This window comes from Carassius carassius, chromosome 31 (assembly GCF_963082965.1).
Source record: "Carassius carassius chromosome 31, fCarCar2.1, whole genome shotgun sequence".
NCBI classification, from domain to species: domain Eukaryota; kingdom Metazoa; phylum Chordata; class Actinopteri; order Cypriniformes; family Cyprinidae; genus Carassius; species Carassius carassius.
The window spans coordinates 8,749,889-8,763,870 of record NC_081785.1 but is presented as its reverse complement, the minus strand read 5'-3'; the positions used below and the strand labels follow the sequence as shown (position 1 = coordinate 8,763,870).

Below are 13,982 nucleotides of genomic sequence, written 5' to 3'. Positions count from 1 at the left end.
CTAAACAAGCTAATGGAATCCAACAGCAATAAATGTGCCATTTGTGCAAGTCAGAAATATGCATTTTTTCAGGAAAGAAATAGAAACCCATCTAAAATATGACAAATTTTTCATATAGCCATTTGTTTTAAGTTTCTATCATTTTTCCTTCTACATTTTCAAAAACAAGTTTTTGTTGCACATATGAATATGAACAATGTGTATGGGACACTTTGAATATTTTTTACAAATATATTAGAGTAAAATTAGCATTATTTTAATACAATGTATGTTTGGGGTTTGATTGGGGTCCTGTGGGTCAAATTCAGATTGACCACTAGATGGGGCATTGAGACTTTTCTAACCTAGCAATGATAGGGGATGTGACCAACCCTGGCTATTGGTTTCCTCCTTTAACTGCCATAGTCTACTGAAGTTTAGTTTAATGAATTTAGTTGACTAATTAAAAACAGCCATCACTTATTGTATGTATAAATGCATATGTCTAATAGGCTAAAATTTGACTAAATTAATTGACTTTTTCTGTCTGTAAGTAACAGAAATAACCTCATAAAGTGAAATGTTTGTCCATGTTTCCCCCAAGGATTCTTCTGTGAAAATGTCTACAGCAGAGATGCATTGTGTTCTGCTTTATTCTGTGTGATATCATGAATATTTAGTGCCTTTGTCATGTAAATGGTAAAAGGTGTTCCTGTGGATCAGTGGTAGAGCATTGAGTTTGCAGTGCAAAAGGTTGTGGCTTTGATTCCCAGGGAACACACATACTGAGAAAAAAATGTACTATAAGTCGCTTTAAAGCTCTGCTAAATGCAAAAATGGAAATGTAAACTCCACCCCGCTGAGATCACACCCAAATGCTAATTTAAAAAAAAAATTCTCCTCAGATCTACACAAGCACCACTTGTGCATCTAAAACTCATATGTCACACTATTAATCTATGAAATGACAACACTACATAAGACAATGCACACTATTATTTTCCAAACAATACTGTTTATAGTGTGGCAGTATTATTTGACCATGTGCAATTGCTGTGGAATATGATTTGATATTTGATGAGTTTACATGGAACAATATTTCACCTATAGTGTAATGAGAGACAGACAGACAGACCTTGAAAGTACATATTGGTAATAACTTTACTGTTCCAGTGACAGTTTTGTTTTTATGAGTGTAAACATTTATATTGCACTTTTTACTACACAATTCATGTATAATATCTTCACATTGTACATAGTCTAGAGATACGTATAGCTATACAGAATTAATTGCTCCACTTCAGTACTCAGAGGCCTGTGTTGACTCCGTTACTGTATTCAGTAGCCTAGTCTTGCACATGAGTCGAGCTGAAGGGCGGGGCGGGATGCATGGCCAGCCAACAGACGTAAAGTCTGGATCGGTACACTTCCTTTCTCTGGGTGTCAGACGGGCTGAGAAAAACACAGCTTTTGGTCAAACTTGAGATACTTACTTTTAAATGAGCACTAAAGAGTTAATCTTAGAGTTTTGTGCTGGAGATCTGGTGGGTGTAAGAGCGTAGTGAAGAAACAAGATGGGTTTAAAGTTAGACATTAGGGATCGTAACAGGAATTAGGTAACAGGTAAGTTAAAAAGTTAAATCACTTTTATAACAGTTTGAGAAGTTTATTCTATATGGTGCAACCCGTTATCAACGCTCACAGAATAAGAGCCCACCTGATGTCATTACTGTAAGTGTAATTATTCACAAACCCCTCTGAGACAGATCCACACATAACTTTTAAATGGCTTTACTGTAAAAAATGTTATATGTAAATCTTAACGGGAAAATAATATAAAAATAGGTTACTACAGTAAAAATTGCTAAGTTCCCATAAAGGCCTACGTTAAAATAATATTTTAAAAAATAATATGTAATTTGACATTTATATATCTACATTTATATAACAATATTTTTCATGATGCATCATTGTTAAAATAGGACGTTATATGATTTAATTAGGTAACACTGGTGTCATTTTACTATAATGTTCTGGCAACCAGTTTTACAGTAAGTTTTGACATTTTCTACAGTGTGTATCCCTGGAAAGCACGTTTACTGGATCTAAATATTATATTCCATCTCAAGAAAATTATTAATCTTGTACGGGATTTTATCCCTTCACGACTACCATGGCATAAAACTGCATCTGACTTTAAAAGCGTGTACAGTAGATTTGGATGACTGAGATAGAAGGGGTGCAGAGTTGGGTCACGTGGTCTCTCTCCTGGGAGCTTTGAGTCATTGCAGCAAAAGTCTGCGCGCTCCATCATCATCATCATCCCAGGTGAAGCTGGAACGAGGTAGGGCTCCTCGACCACCGACCCAAACACACCACAGTGCTTAAATATACGTCCATAACACATATTACACATAACGGTAAATTCCTCGTTTTGATACGGAATAATCGCACTGCAGATAAATTTAGTATAATGCGATTGTTTATTCTACAGCATGGCTTTGGGATCAAAACAGCATTTCCTACAGTAGCGCGGATGTGTATTTTGCTTGTTTGAAGGTCTGGCGTGTTTCTGACAGTTCTGCGCATTACAAGGTAAATGAGCACATGAGGCTACTGCTGCTGTCGGTGCTTTAGGAAGGACTCCAGTTTGACTGCTGTTGCGAGGTAATGTGATTCAGGAGGGGCGCATCTCTGACACAGAAACAACATTTGTATAGTCATCATACGCATGGTTTTCCAGATGTTGTTGGTGTAGTAGACATCATTAGACGGCGTCAAGGTGATATTCAGAGAGTGAGAGATGCGTAATATCTTTACGACATTGCCGTCTTTTCGAACCAATCGTGAATTAATAATTCTTGTTGAACCGGTGATCTGACGAATAATGCTAGGCTACCTATCAGATTATGCTACCGACACTGTATTTATCCTACTGTAAGGTTGGTTTAGGGTTGGGGTAGGTGTACGAGCCTCACACCTTAATATCATGCTGGAAGCAAAATCTGATAGGTAGCATTTTTCGCTATCGAATTATGCTACCATCTGTTTTAATTGGAGGTAGCAAAATCTATAAGGGTAGCGCAAATCGTCAGAACACTGCTTCACAATCGCTGATTTGTTGCTATAAATCGCACTGGATAGATCCGAGCACATCCCGAGTCAACTCGCTGAACCGAGAACCGATTCGCTATGAACCAAGAATCAATTGAACCGTGTGAGCGAAAGGATCGAAAAAGTTAAGATTAGCCGAAGAGCTGCAAAGTTATAAATAAAACGTTCTACACGTAGCCTATATTGACTTGATTGTGTGACAGTTTTATTGATACACATATCATATGAAAATTAAAGCTTCTTTTTAAAACGTGCAAAAAATCCGCCAAGAGATGCAAATTATTTATTTGGTTCTAAATGACTACGTTTTCAAATAAACAGCATTATACCTGAAGAGATTTAGATTTAGAGTAGCCTATGTAATAGTCCACGCCGGGATGTCATAGACCAGGTGGTGACGCAGTTACATCGTATCACTGAATCATTTGTGAACCGTTCTTCTAAAATAACTATCCGATAGAATCGATTCGCTGAAATGAGTTGGACAGTAAACGTCCCTATTATGGGTTATGAAATGTATTGGTTTTTGGAGTCCCCAACAACAGGCTGACATGCTTGCTCATGGGGAAGTCGTGGCCTATAGATTTGGACTTTGGAGGATGTTTTCATTCATCTGTGTTACACACTGCAGATAAGTCATATTCAAAATCCATAATGGGGCACTTTAATAGATCAGGATGTTGCAGATCTGGCACTGATGTGCTAATTGCACCTCGCCAGAAAATTTACATGGGAACATTAAACTTGCTGCCAAATGTTTTTTGGACCATTTGTTAAAATGTGCAAATTAACTCCATACTGTCCTTAAATTGACAATTTGTCCACACCAACTGCCTTGAGTACTTGTATGTAGCAGTTTTAACCTTTGCGTCGCCAGCCTCTGGTTAGGGTGCCAATAGCAATAGCCAATAGAATAAAACATGTCCTCCCCCTCAGCACATTCCCACGGTGGTACTTCGGGCCTTGAGTATAAAGCAGTCATTGTTTGAGGAAAGGGGAAAAGGCCTCATAGGTAGCGCATTGAGGCGGGTACAGAAGAGAAGACTAGACCCAGAAATGGTTTATTGGATGGGTAGTCGTGAATTTTTCATGCTGAGGCCTTATGTAAACAAACATGGCTTTCAGACTTTAGATGTTCTTGATGTATTTTCATTTTAATGGAGTTCTATGAATATACTATTTTCTGAATTTGATGCATTCTTCACCGTACAACTTGTTTTTCTTAAACGTACCCCAATAATCAGGGTTATTGTAGTATTGTGCTAAAACTGAAACTAAAATTAAAACCTATTTTGTAACTTAAATGTTAACTGAAATAAATTATTAAAAAGTATATAGGAATTAAATATAAAAAGGCAGTATTTTTCTATTGTAGTTAAACTTTGTGTACTAATATAACTAAAACTAAAACTGACATAAAAATTAATTAAAATAAATTTAAATTAATAAAAACTGTGTACACACACACACACACACACACATATACATATATACACAAAAACTACTAAAAATGACAAAAACACAACAAAATAGCTAAAACTTTAAAATCAAAACTGAAAATATAAAAACAAAAACTATAATAGTGTTTCAATGATACTAAAATCACACTGCTATAGAAATCATTTGAAAAACTATTTTGAATCTATGAATCAACCAGGTTTGTGATCATGTACCACACAATAGTATGTCTTTTGGAGTACAGTGAGGCTGAATGCAATGCTGAAGGTGGTTGCATGTTAAACAGTTGTGGTTGGGGCAGGACTGCTTAGTCAGCATGGATGGGATATGGGGTATCATGTTTGTCTTCAGAATTCATGCATGCAAACAGACCCACAAATGGCCAAATACACAGATGATTAACAAACAAACATACACAAACTAACACATGCAGACCCAGAAACCCTGTTACTCTGGACTCAGCAGTATGACGTGACCAAGAGAGTGGAGATAATGTCCACTGTCAGGGTATGGCCACAAGATGTGATGTGGATCCACATCTGTTTAAATAACTGAGACACATGGCTGAGGAGAGAAAATGTAGAGATTGTGTCTTTTTAGAAATAAATGAGGAAAGAAATCATTCACTTTACTTCACATGCACAAAAATGTGAATTTTTTTTTTGCTAGATCTAAAAATGCATGTGCATTTTATTAACCAGTGCAGTATTTTCTGCATTCCATCACGTGTTCAGTGAGTAAATTGCAAGGTTTGTCCTTGCAGTCTAGGAGATGCTCAGCTGGTAGGGGGTGTCTGGGTCACTGGGAGAGGTAGGACGACAGGGTAATGTAATTTAAAGCAGAGCCATTAGCATTTCTGTTCGAGGTCAGCTCATTGGCTTTTAGCTTCACACATAAGTTCACTTAGAATGGTTTCATTTGATGATTGCTGTCTGTGGTCAGCATCTGTGTCGGTCAGACTCACTCTCATTGTCTTCTGTGAGTTCTTCTGTAATACAATGAATGCAAGGTTTTGTTCTCCAAAATTTGTGGTTTAAACTTTTAACCTTTATACACCTTAATACTTTGTTTAGATGTTTTTTAGGCATTAATCGCTACTTGAAAGTCCTTTTTATGTGAAAATATCTGGCTTTGAATATAATTCATTTAAAGATAAAATGCATATCTTAACAACAGCACAGTTTTGAGGCAGGAAAACTTGCAGATGGGACAGAAAGCGGTCTTTTTTTCTATGTAGTTGAAAATCATGCTGTGAATGATGTAGAGTTTTGGAAGCCTGCTACGACACTCACAAAAGCTCAAAAATTCCTTTCTGGCATTACGTCATGGTATAGGCTTTCGCTGCAGTTGCCTCGGTTTTGAAAGGAAAGGAGAAGGAAGTTGTAGAAGGGTGAGAAGGGACAGTTTAAATGTCAACTGACCATCCACGTGGTAGTGTTATGTTAAAAACCCATATGAAGCGTTACAACTGAAAAGAAATAACTTTTTAGCACCCTTTATGCACAGTCAAGCTTTCGTTTACAAAATATATGTCTGCCAAGAGACAGTCAGTCAGGCCAAGCAGACTCCACCCAGCACATATGTTCATGTGCTGTACATCTGTGATATTCAACTCAGTAAATTTTGTTAAAATATATTTTGTTAATGTGTATATATATATATATATATATATATATTTGTAACAATGCATCCAAAATCTTTTTAAAATCAAACCTTTTAACAGTGTATATAACAGCACATAATTTATATAAGAATATATAACAGCAAATAATAGAATTAAATTAAATTCTAACCATAATTAATTGTGGCTGTTATATCTTTAAAATCAAACCAAACTTTAAATACAGAAGTAGCTGTGAAAATGTGCAAAGCATCATAACACAATAAACACTTTGTTAGAATTAATTTGATATAGAATAGACCCTGAGTTAATATAGTCACTGTTGACGAGTCTGCTAAACCTATTACTAAATAGGGTGCAACAATACGAAATATACAAATATACAGTATATCCCCTCAACAGGGAACTCAGCACTTTCTGATATCTATGTTTCAGACATGAAAAGGGCAGATGTTTGTTTGTGTTGTGCAATCTGCATGAGAAAATTCATTTTTTTTTTTCAGTTCTGATCCTTTTCTTGACTGTTGCTTAGAGAGTTACTAGGTCTGTCTTGCACTGTGCTGGTGGTTTACTTTGCTTTGGAGAGGGTTTGAATAATTTCACATTTCTTTGAATAATTCATATACTCCTTTCGGTAGTATATGGAGAGATGGTGTGGCCAGCCACATAGATGTTACTCATAGATTGTAGACAAATGTATCTTCAGGTTGGATAAAAAAAGACGTTGATGTGTTTTGCCAGATCACAGACTGTTATTAACACATTTGTGCTGCCTCAAACCAGACAGCATTCATGTGAAAATGTGGTCTTATTTTTGTAGCATTCTGAACAAGGGTGGGCATGAAAAGAAGCATTTACAGTACATGCCGCCACAAATTCCCTGTGGGCTTGACAGCACTGTGTGAGGAATCTGACCCCACCAGCATGGAGAGAAATAATAATCCAGTCAAGCTGTGTCTGGCATTGACTCTCAAAGGCAATGGAGGAGATGAATGGATATATATATATATATATATATATATATATATATATATATATATATATATATACATACATACACACATTAGTATCTTATATAGTGGGATTACAGGGAAGCATGTACTTCAAGTGTACTATGCTGAGTTTAACCTAAACTTCAGAGCATGACTGCAGGAATCTAAACTAATGTTTGGATGCAAATAGGCCTTATTTAAGATCTGTAAAGGGACAGATCAGAAAAAAAAGTTAAATTTTTCACTTACCCTCACGTTTTTCAAAACTTGTATGACTTTCATTTTTCAGTGGAACACAACAGAAGATATTTTGAAGAATATTTTGAACTAAAGAGTAGCCATTACCATTAACTTCCATTGTATGGATGGACCAAAATTAATTCTTCTTTTATGTTGCACAGTAAAAGAAAGTCATACAGGTTTGGAATAACATAAAGATTAGTAAGCAATGTCATCATGAAAGTCTTGTGTTAACGTATAATGTCACTTTTTAGTCTTTTAAAAGAATCAAAATGATTTTCAAGGTGATTGACAGATTGTCACAGATGTAGAGCTTAACGTTTTTGGAATGGGAAACATTCACTGAACAAAATGATTTTCAAGCAACCTCATGGTCTTTTGAAAGTTGCTGATTGACCATTTACTGTGGATTGTGTCATTTGTGATTGAGTTTGAGAGGTTTTCCTTATGCTTTGGTGCTGCAGCTGGAATCAGGCTGTCCATAACCAGATGCACGGGAAGGAAGACTATTGTAACTCCAAGAGACCATTTTTAGAATTTCCTTTCGGAGACACAAGTGAATTAGTATACATATAAATACAAAGTCTTTCAACTTCCTTTCAAAAGACATTCTTTCTTTATTATTCGTTAGTAGTCACGTTTAACAGTTTAAACCGTCTGTGTTCTCCCAGGGTACATTGGCCAATGCATTCACCTTCATTCAGAAAGGTTAATATTACCTCAGTTTCCATGATGTAAAATTTTTGTTAGGAAGTGTCGTTTTTTATGAACAAAATTCCATTTGCTATGCTGGTAATAGCTATGGTAACTATCCCTCCTGAAAAATTAGATGGCATTCCATTGATCTCTCTATGTCTCTTTATGTTTATTCTTTACTATATGTTTTCTTTTTCTATTTTATGTATTTCTCCCCTTTGTACGAAAGTGCAGGGTTGATAAGATACTGAATCTTGCTGAGTTCACAGGTGACTCTGATCTCTCAACTTTAACACTGCAAAGAGAAAGCTGCTCTGTTGTGTAGATGACTGCTGGTTCAAGCTCTATTCAGTGCAGCAAAAATCAATGCTTTCTATCTTTCTGCTCTTCTCAGTTTGTATCATGTGTCTCTGAGGTAGTGGGGCACTGGTATTGATTTGGGAGGAGACTGCTGGGATGAGATGATGCATCATATGCCCCTCTAAACAGTCTTAAAAGCACTTGTAATGTTATTTATGATTTATGGCTTGTGGTTTAGGGGTGTGACGGAGTTGTAGGTCTAGATGCAGATGTCTAAACACTTGACTGCTCTGTCTTTGGCAAGGTAATAGGAGTTTTCTGCACTCTCCGAACCCTCTCATTTTTCTCCAAACTTCACATTCCAGCGTTATGAGATGAGAGGAACTCCTACAGACACATTCTTTCTTATTATTTAGCGTGAGTCTAAAACTCTCAGATCAATATGTCCCATATCAAACAGAATCAGCTCATCAACTCACTTAAAGTTGATCTTCCATATTATTGATAATCTAATAACTCTGTTTAATGTAATCTTAAAATGACTATCCATTTTCTGTTCTGTATATTATAGCATTGTGATGTTTAGGTTCACTTGCAGCATTTAAAATAACTTAAATAAATAAATTTTAAATCATTATTTATTTTGTTTTGAATAAATATTACAGAATTTTAATTTGCTGGTTAATGGCCACAGTGTGAAGTTATTAGCGATGTGTTGGTAGGTATCAAGCAGAATTGCAATATTAGTGTGTTCAAAAAATCTTAAATGGTGTCCATTATTTTCCTATGAAGAAAGCGCGAGTGTCTCTGCTAAAGTTTATAACCCTAACCCAGAGAAACGAATAACATTGCAGCAGTCACAGCTGTTGCACAGCTTCTCTCACCCACCGTGTGTGGGATGTGTGCTTGTGTATGAATGTGTGTGTTTATTAGTGTATTGAGTGTTTGTTTGTGAGTGAATAGGGCCAGCTGGCGACAATCAGTGTGAGCGAGAGTACTGCCGACTGTGTTCGGTTTTTGGCATTTATAGTGCTGTGTCTCTGAACGGACCTTCATATACACGTAAACTGGAGCAGTCCTGCCCTGTTAGTGGCCCCTCTTTGAAATGGCTGTTGTTTAGCTGGAGTATATAACTGAGCTCAGTGTGTTTAGCCTAAAAAAAATCAGCTATAGACTGTAATGTGTACATTCATGGAAAGTATTATTGAGTAATACAATCGAATTAAATTGATCAAAAACACTTGTTTTACAGCTTGAGATATGCATACATTTTATGAAAGTGAAAGTGACATTCAGCCAAGTATGGTGACCCATACTCAGAATTCGTGCTCTGCATTTAACCCATCCAAAGTGCACACACACAGAGCAGTGAACACACACACACACTGTGGACACACACCCGGAGCAGTGGGCAGCCATTTATGCTGCAGCGCCCAGGGAGCAGTTGGAGGTTCAATGCCTTGCTCAAGGGCACCTAAGTCGTGGTATTGAGGGTGGAGAGAGCACTGCACATGCACTCCCCCCACCCACAATTCCTGCCAGCCCGAGACTCGAACTCACAACTTTTCGATTGCCAGTCCGACTCTCTAACCATTAGGCCACGACTTCCCCAAGTGCCTTCCCCAACATGCCTTCCCCATGTTTTCCCTTTTCACTTTTTGTTCTGGTTTCACTTACCAGGGAATTCTCAACTTGACATCATGATAGATGATCTTTTTTCTATATCTGCATTTGGTTATAATTTTTGGAAAACATTCAAACCAAAAGTTACAGAGCAAGCGGCCATTTGTCTCAGGCATGGTGAGATTTGATTTAACATCTACTATTCTAATAATTCAAAATGTCCTGCATTATCAGACATACTGTATAGTCATTCTACAGTACATTAATATCTGTTTTTTCTTTTTTTTTATTCTCTTTTCTCTAGGGAATTGAGGCATGTGACCTCAAAGGAAGTAAAAGTTTCTCAGTGAGGAGTGGTGGAAAAAAGAAAAGGAGGAATGCTTTTTGAAACTTGAACTTCCTTTTTTTGTATATGCAATTATCAATAATAATTATAAAAATAATCCAAAAAAAAAAAGGAAAGTGCCATTGGCTGACATTGATTGATTGTATTTAAAATATCTCAGATCTCTGATTCTCTCTGTTAACTTTGATTCCAATATATCAGTGTTGCATATTTTATAGATAATAGATTCCAGACTTAAATCCACTTTTGTCTGTGCATATCAGTGGTCCATATGTTTCTTAGCTCTATTATTTCTGTCTACTGAGTTTCTTGGAATTCCTCTGAATTTGTAATTCCACAGAGGAGGTATGACCTCTGACTCTTCCTGCTTCCTGTCAGAATTTTGTATAACATTCCAGAACGGAGCTTGACCACCCGTTCGTTCACTCCCTTTCTCATGTGGATGAGAGGAGGGGTGAAAACAGGATACTCTATCTCTCGCTCCTCTCTCTCTGATTTCTGTTTATTTTCGCTGCTTGGATCAACGCATATGTAATGGTATGATTGCCTTATTGAAAGGGTCCTTCTGTTTTCAATGTTTTCAGAAACTTTAGATGTGAGCTGGATTTGAACTTTTGCAAAAAAAAGCTGCCAAGCAAATCAGTAAAATTTTTGCCCAATAATAATAATGTATCTGACAAGGTATCTGAGAAAACATTTTTCTTTTTTCTTATACTATATTTCATGTTTATTGTGTAGATATTGTGTTAAAACAGCTCATTATGTCAGCCAATTCTGAGTAAAAGAATGGATGTACAGTATGTATATGTGTGTGTGTTTTTCTCTTGACAATAATTGGTGGCACACTTATTCAGGTCAGGCCAGACTGCAGATAAAAACACTGTCATGTTTATGTGTTTATGAGTCTTTAAAACAGCAGGGAAATCAAAGGAATTGATCTGTTCCGCACTCTGGCCATAATGCAAGTATTTTTCCACCATTTATGCCCATTTTCTGCTTTCCAATTCCTATACATGTTTGGATTCTCTGTTTTGACTTGAAGAGCCTCAGTGAAAAGCTATGTAATACACACAACACACACACACATACAAAACACAATCACTGCCCTAATCAAGTAGCTCTCAATCAGCCGCTAGAGAAACGGCCGCCACTGACGTCGAGTAGTTACCCAAGCGCAACTTTAATGTTATAATGAAGTCCCCATACAGTGAGCCATGTTGCCATGTAAACAAACATAAGTTCCTTTAAACCGCAAATCCATTCGCAGAAAACTATAAAAAGATGGTCAAGTGTGTTTCTGAATGACACTTCACTTATGAGCATTTATCATTATAGACAATCATTTTACTCCTTCGATATTGATTTTGATGTTCCATTGTCCCATTTTCAAATCAATCTCGGTAGCTGGAGCGCTTGTATGTGGTGAGTGGTTGAAATGAAGTGCGAGCCGCAGGTAGCCAGTCACTCAACCCATAATTACTCACAGAAGAGCACCATGCTCATTCTGTTCACTCCGCCGCTCGGTATGGGGTAAAGGCGGGTAAAAAAAGGATGAACGCTCAGAAAAACGTGGCGTCCCGTGGAGCGAGGAACCCAGACGCTCATTTAGCGTTCAGGGTGCTCAGCATCTGAGTGTTTTAGTAAAGCTATTAGGCCCGGCTAATGAGGACGACGAGAATGGACAAAAACAACCTCTAATTCAATTCAAATGTCAGTGTGAAGGGGAGCAGCTGTTGCTGTAGTGGTCTAAAGCTCTTAAAGGATTTGATGATTTTATGACCAAATAATGTAAAATGTTATACATAAGCGATGTTATAACAAAAGAAAAAGTATGGCTGAATGAATGGTCTTTCAGACAAATTCATTGAACATTAATTGATGCTTTTAAGTCTCGTTCCCACTGAAAATAATTTCTAGAGAAGAATCACCATTGATGATGCCACTTAGGCCTGTTCTCCATCTGTGACCATGAAACTGAACCCTAGAGTGCTTTTGACGCCATTTAAATGGATTTTGAGAGTGTTTCTGAAGTTCAGTATGCATTGGTGAGGTGTTCATTTACAAGAATGTATGGTAAGCAAAAAAAAAAAAAAAAAAACATGTGTCCGGGAACCTTTTATAATTATAATTGTGTGAAACATCAGACTATATGCTGATAGACTAATGTGCTGCCACATTTACTGTGGTTCAGTGAATTTCAAGGGAATCCAGTCATTTCAATAGAAATCCTCACTGGAATTAACAATATTTCACCAAAGGAATGCTGCTTGGTTTGTATTTATTGTACAAAAGAAAACAAAAATGTTGTTAAAACATTGAAATTTATTAGTATCACCAAGCTCTATAAGCAAAACTATTAACATGCCTGTATTCTTGTCTTTGTAGTTTTAATGTTTGGTTTCTCACTGTTCTTTCTTTCTTTCTTTCTTTCTTTCTTTCTTTCTTTCTTTCTTTCTTTCTTTCTTTCACTTTGCAGATGCAATGGCCACTCCATCTCCAGCCAAGAGTATGGGCGACCCAGGCATCACGCCTCTTTCCCCCACACACATACTGGTGAGCGCTGCTTTTTATTGCCAGCATGACGTCACCCATTACATGAAGGAAATGTCCAGTGTGCAAATCTGGCCTTAATGGAACTTCTTATTTACACTGAGCTCCAATTTCATGCAACAATTTAATACTTGAAATATACTCTCTTCCTCTTTCTATATCCCTCATTTTTCTTCAGAAGGACTCTGAAGAAAATGAGCCTACGAGACACCCCTATGTGGTGGTGGTGGCCATCGACTTTGGCACCACCTCCAGTGGCTATGCATATGCCTTCACTAATGAGCCAGAGTGCATCTACACTATGAGGTGAGACTTTTTTTTTTGCGTGTGATTTTATTGTGAAGAAAGAATTAAAAGAAATTAGTTTTTAATCTAAAATATTATAATTAAGTATATACTTGTAAAAGTAGAATTTTTCCTTTTATTTAGGTTTTTTATTTGTTTCTTAAAATAAATAATAAAATTGTATAATAATTATATCATTTTAAAAGTAATTTAGTTACTCTGCATAGACTCTGCACTCTTCAGTACACATTAATATGATTATCTATAGATGGTCATGTTTCTATTTCAGTCAAACACACAGGCATCTTTCTTTCTGGGCACTAAGATGCCCCGTTAAAAATGATTAGAAATATACAGTCCCACTGCGTATTTACTGGTCCGAAATAGGGGTGGGCATTTGACCAAAATCTTATATCACAATTTGAGTAATTTTATTTCATGGTAACGATATATATCACAATACAGTTATTTTTGCTTTAAATAAGGTCTTTTTTATATAGTTTTTTTTGGTACCATAGAAATTGTTTTGATGATTCTTGTCACCAGTATCAATTTAGCTAAAAACGAATACAAGCCTAAATTAAAAAAAAAGAAAAAAAAGAAAGAAAAACTCACTGAAGACAAGTAAAAAGACAACAAAATAATAGTAAAACAAATACATAAGAAATGCTACAAACTGTACTACATTTTACAAAGTCAATTGTATAGAAACACTGCATATCCTTCACTGTGTAAATTAAATACGTATTTTTTCTTGTTAAAGTTACAAAAGTGATTT

At 36.4% G+C, this 13,982-nt stretch overlaps 1 protein-coding gene across 3 annotated transcripts in view; it reads left to right on the top strand.

Moving 5' to 3' along the window:
• The first annotated feature begins 2,217 nt into the window (after positions 1-2,217).
• Positions 2,218-13,982, top strand: part of LOC132111472 (heat shock 70 kDa protein 12A-like) — a 31,310-nt gene continuing 19,545 nt past the window's right edge. For 2 of the 3 annotated variants that reach the window (XM_059518807.1, XM_059518805.1), the window contains exons 1-3: positions 2,218-2,323; positions 12,846-12,922; positions 13,098-13,225. In XM_059518807.1, coding sequence (XP_059374790.1) covers positions 12,851-12,922; positions 13,098-13,225 — 200 coding nt within the window. In that variant the 5' untranslated portion in view covers positions 2,218-2,323; positions 12,846-12,850. The remainder of the gene's footprint in view (positions 2,324-12,845; positions 12,923-13,097; positions 13,226-13,982) is intronic. The other variant, XM_059518806.1, reaches the window with a different exon arrangement.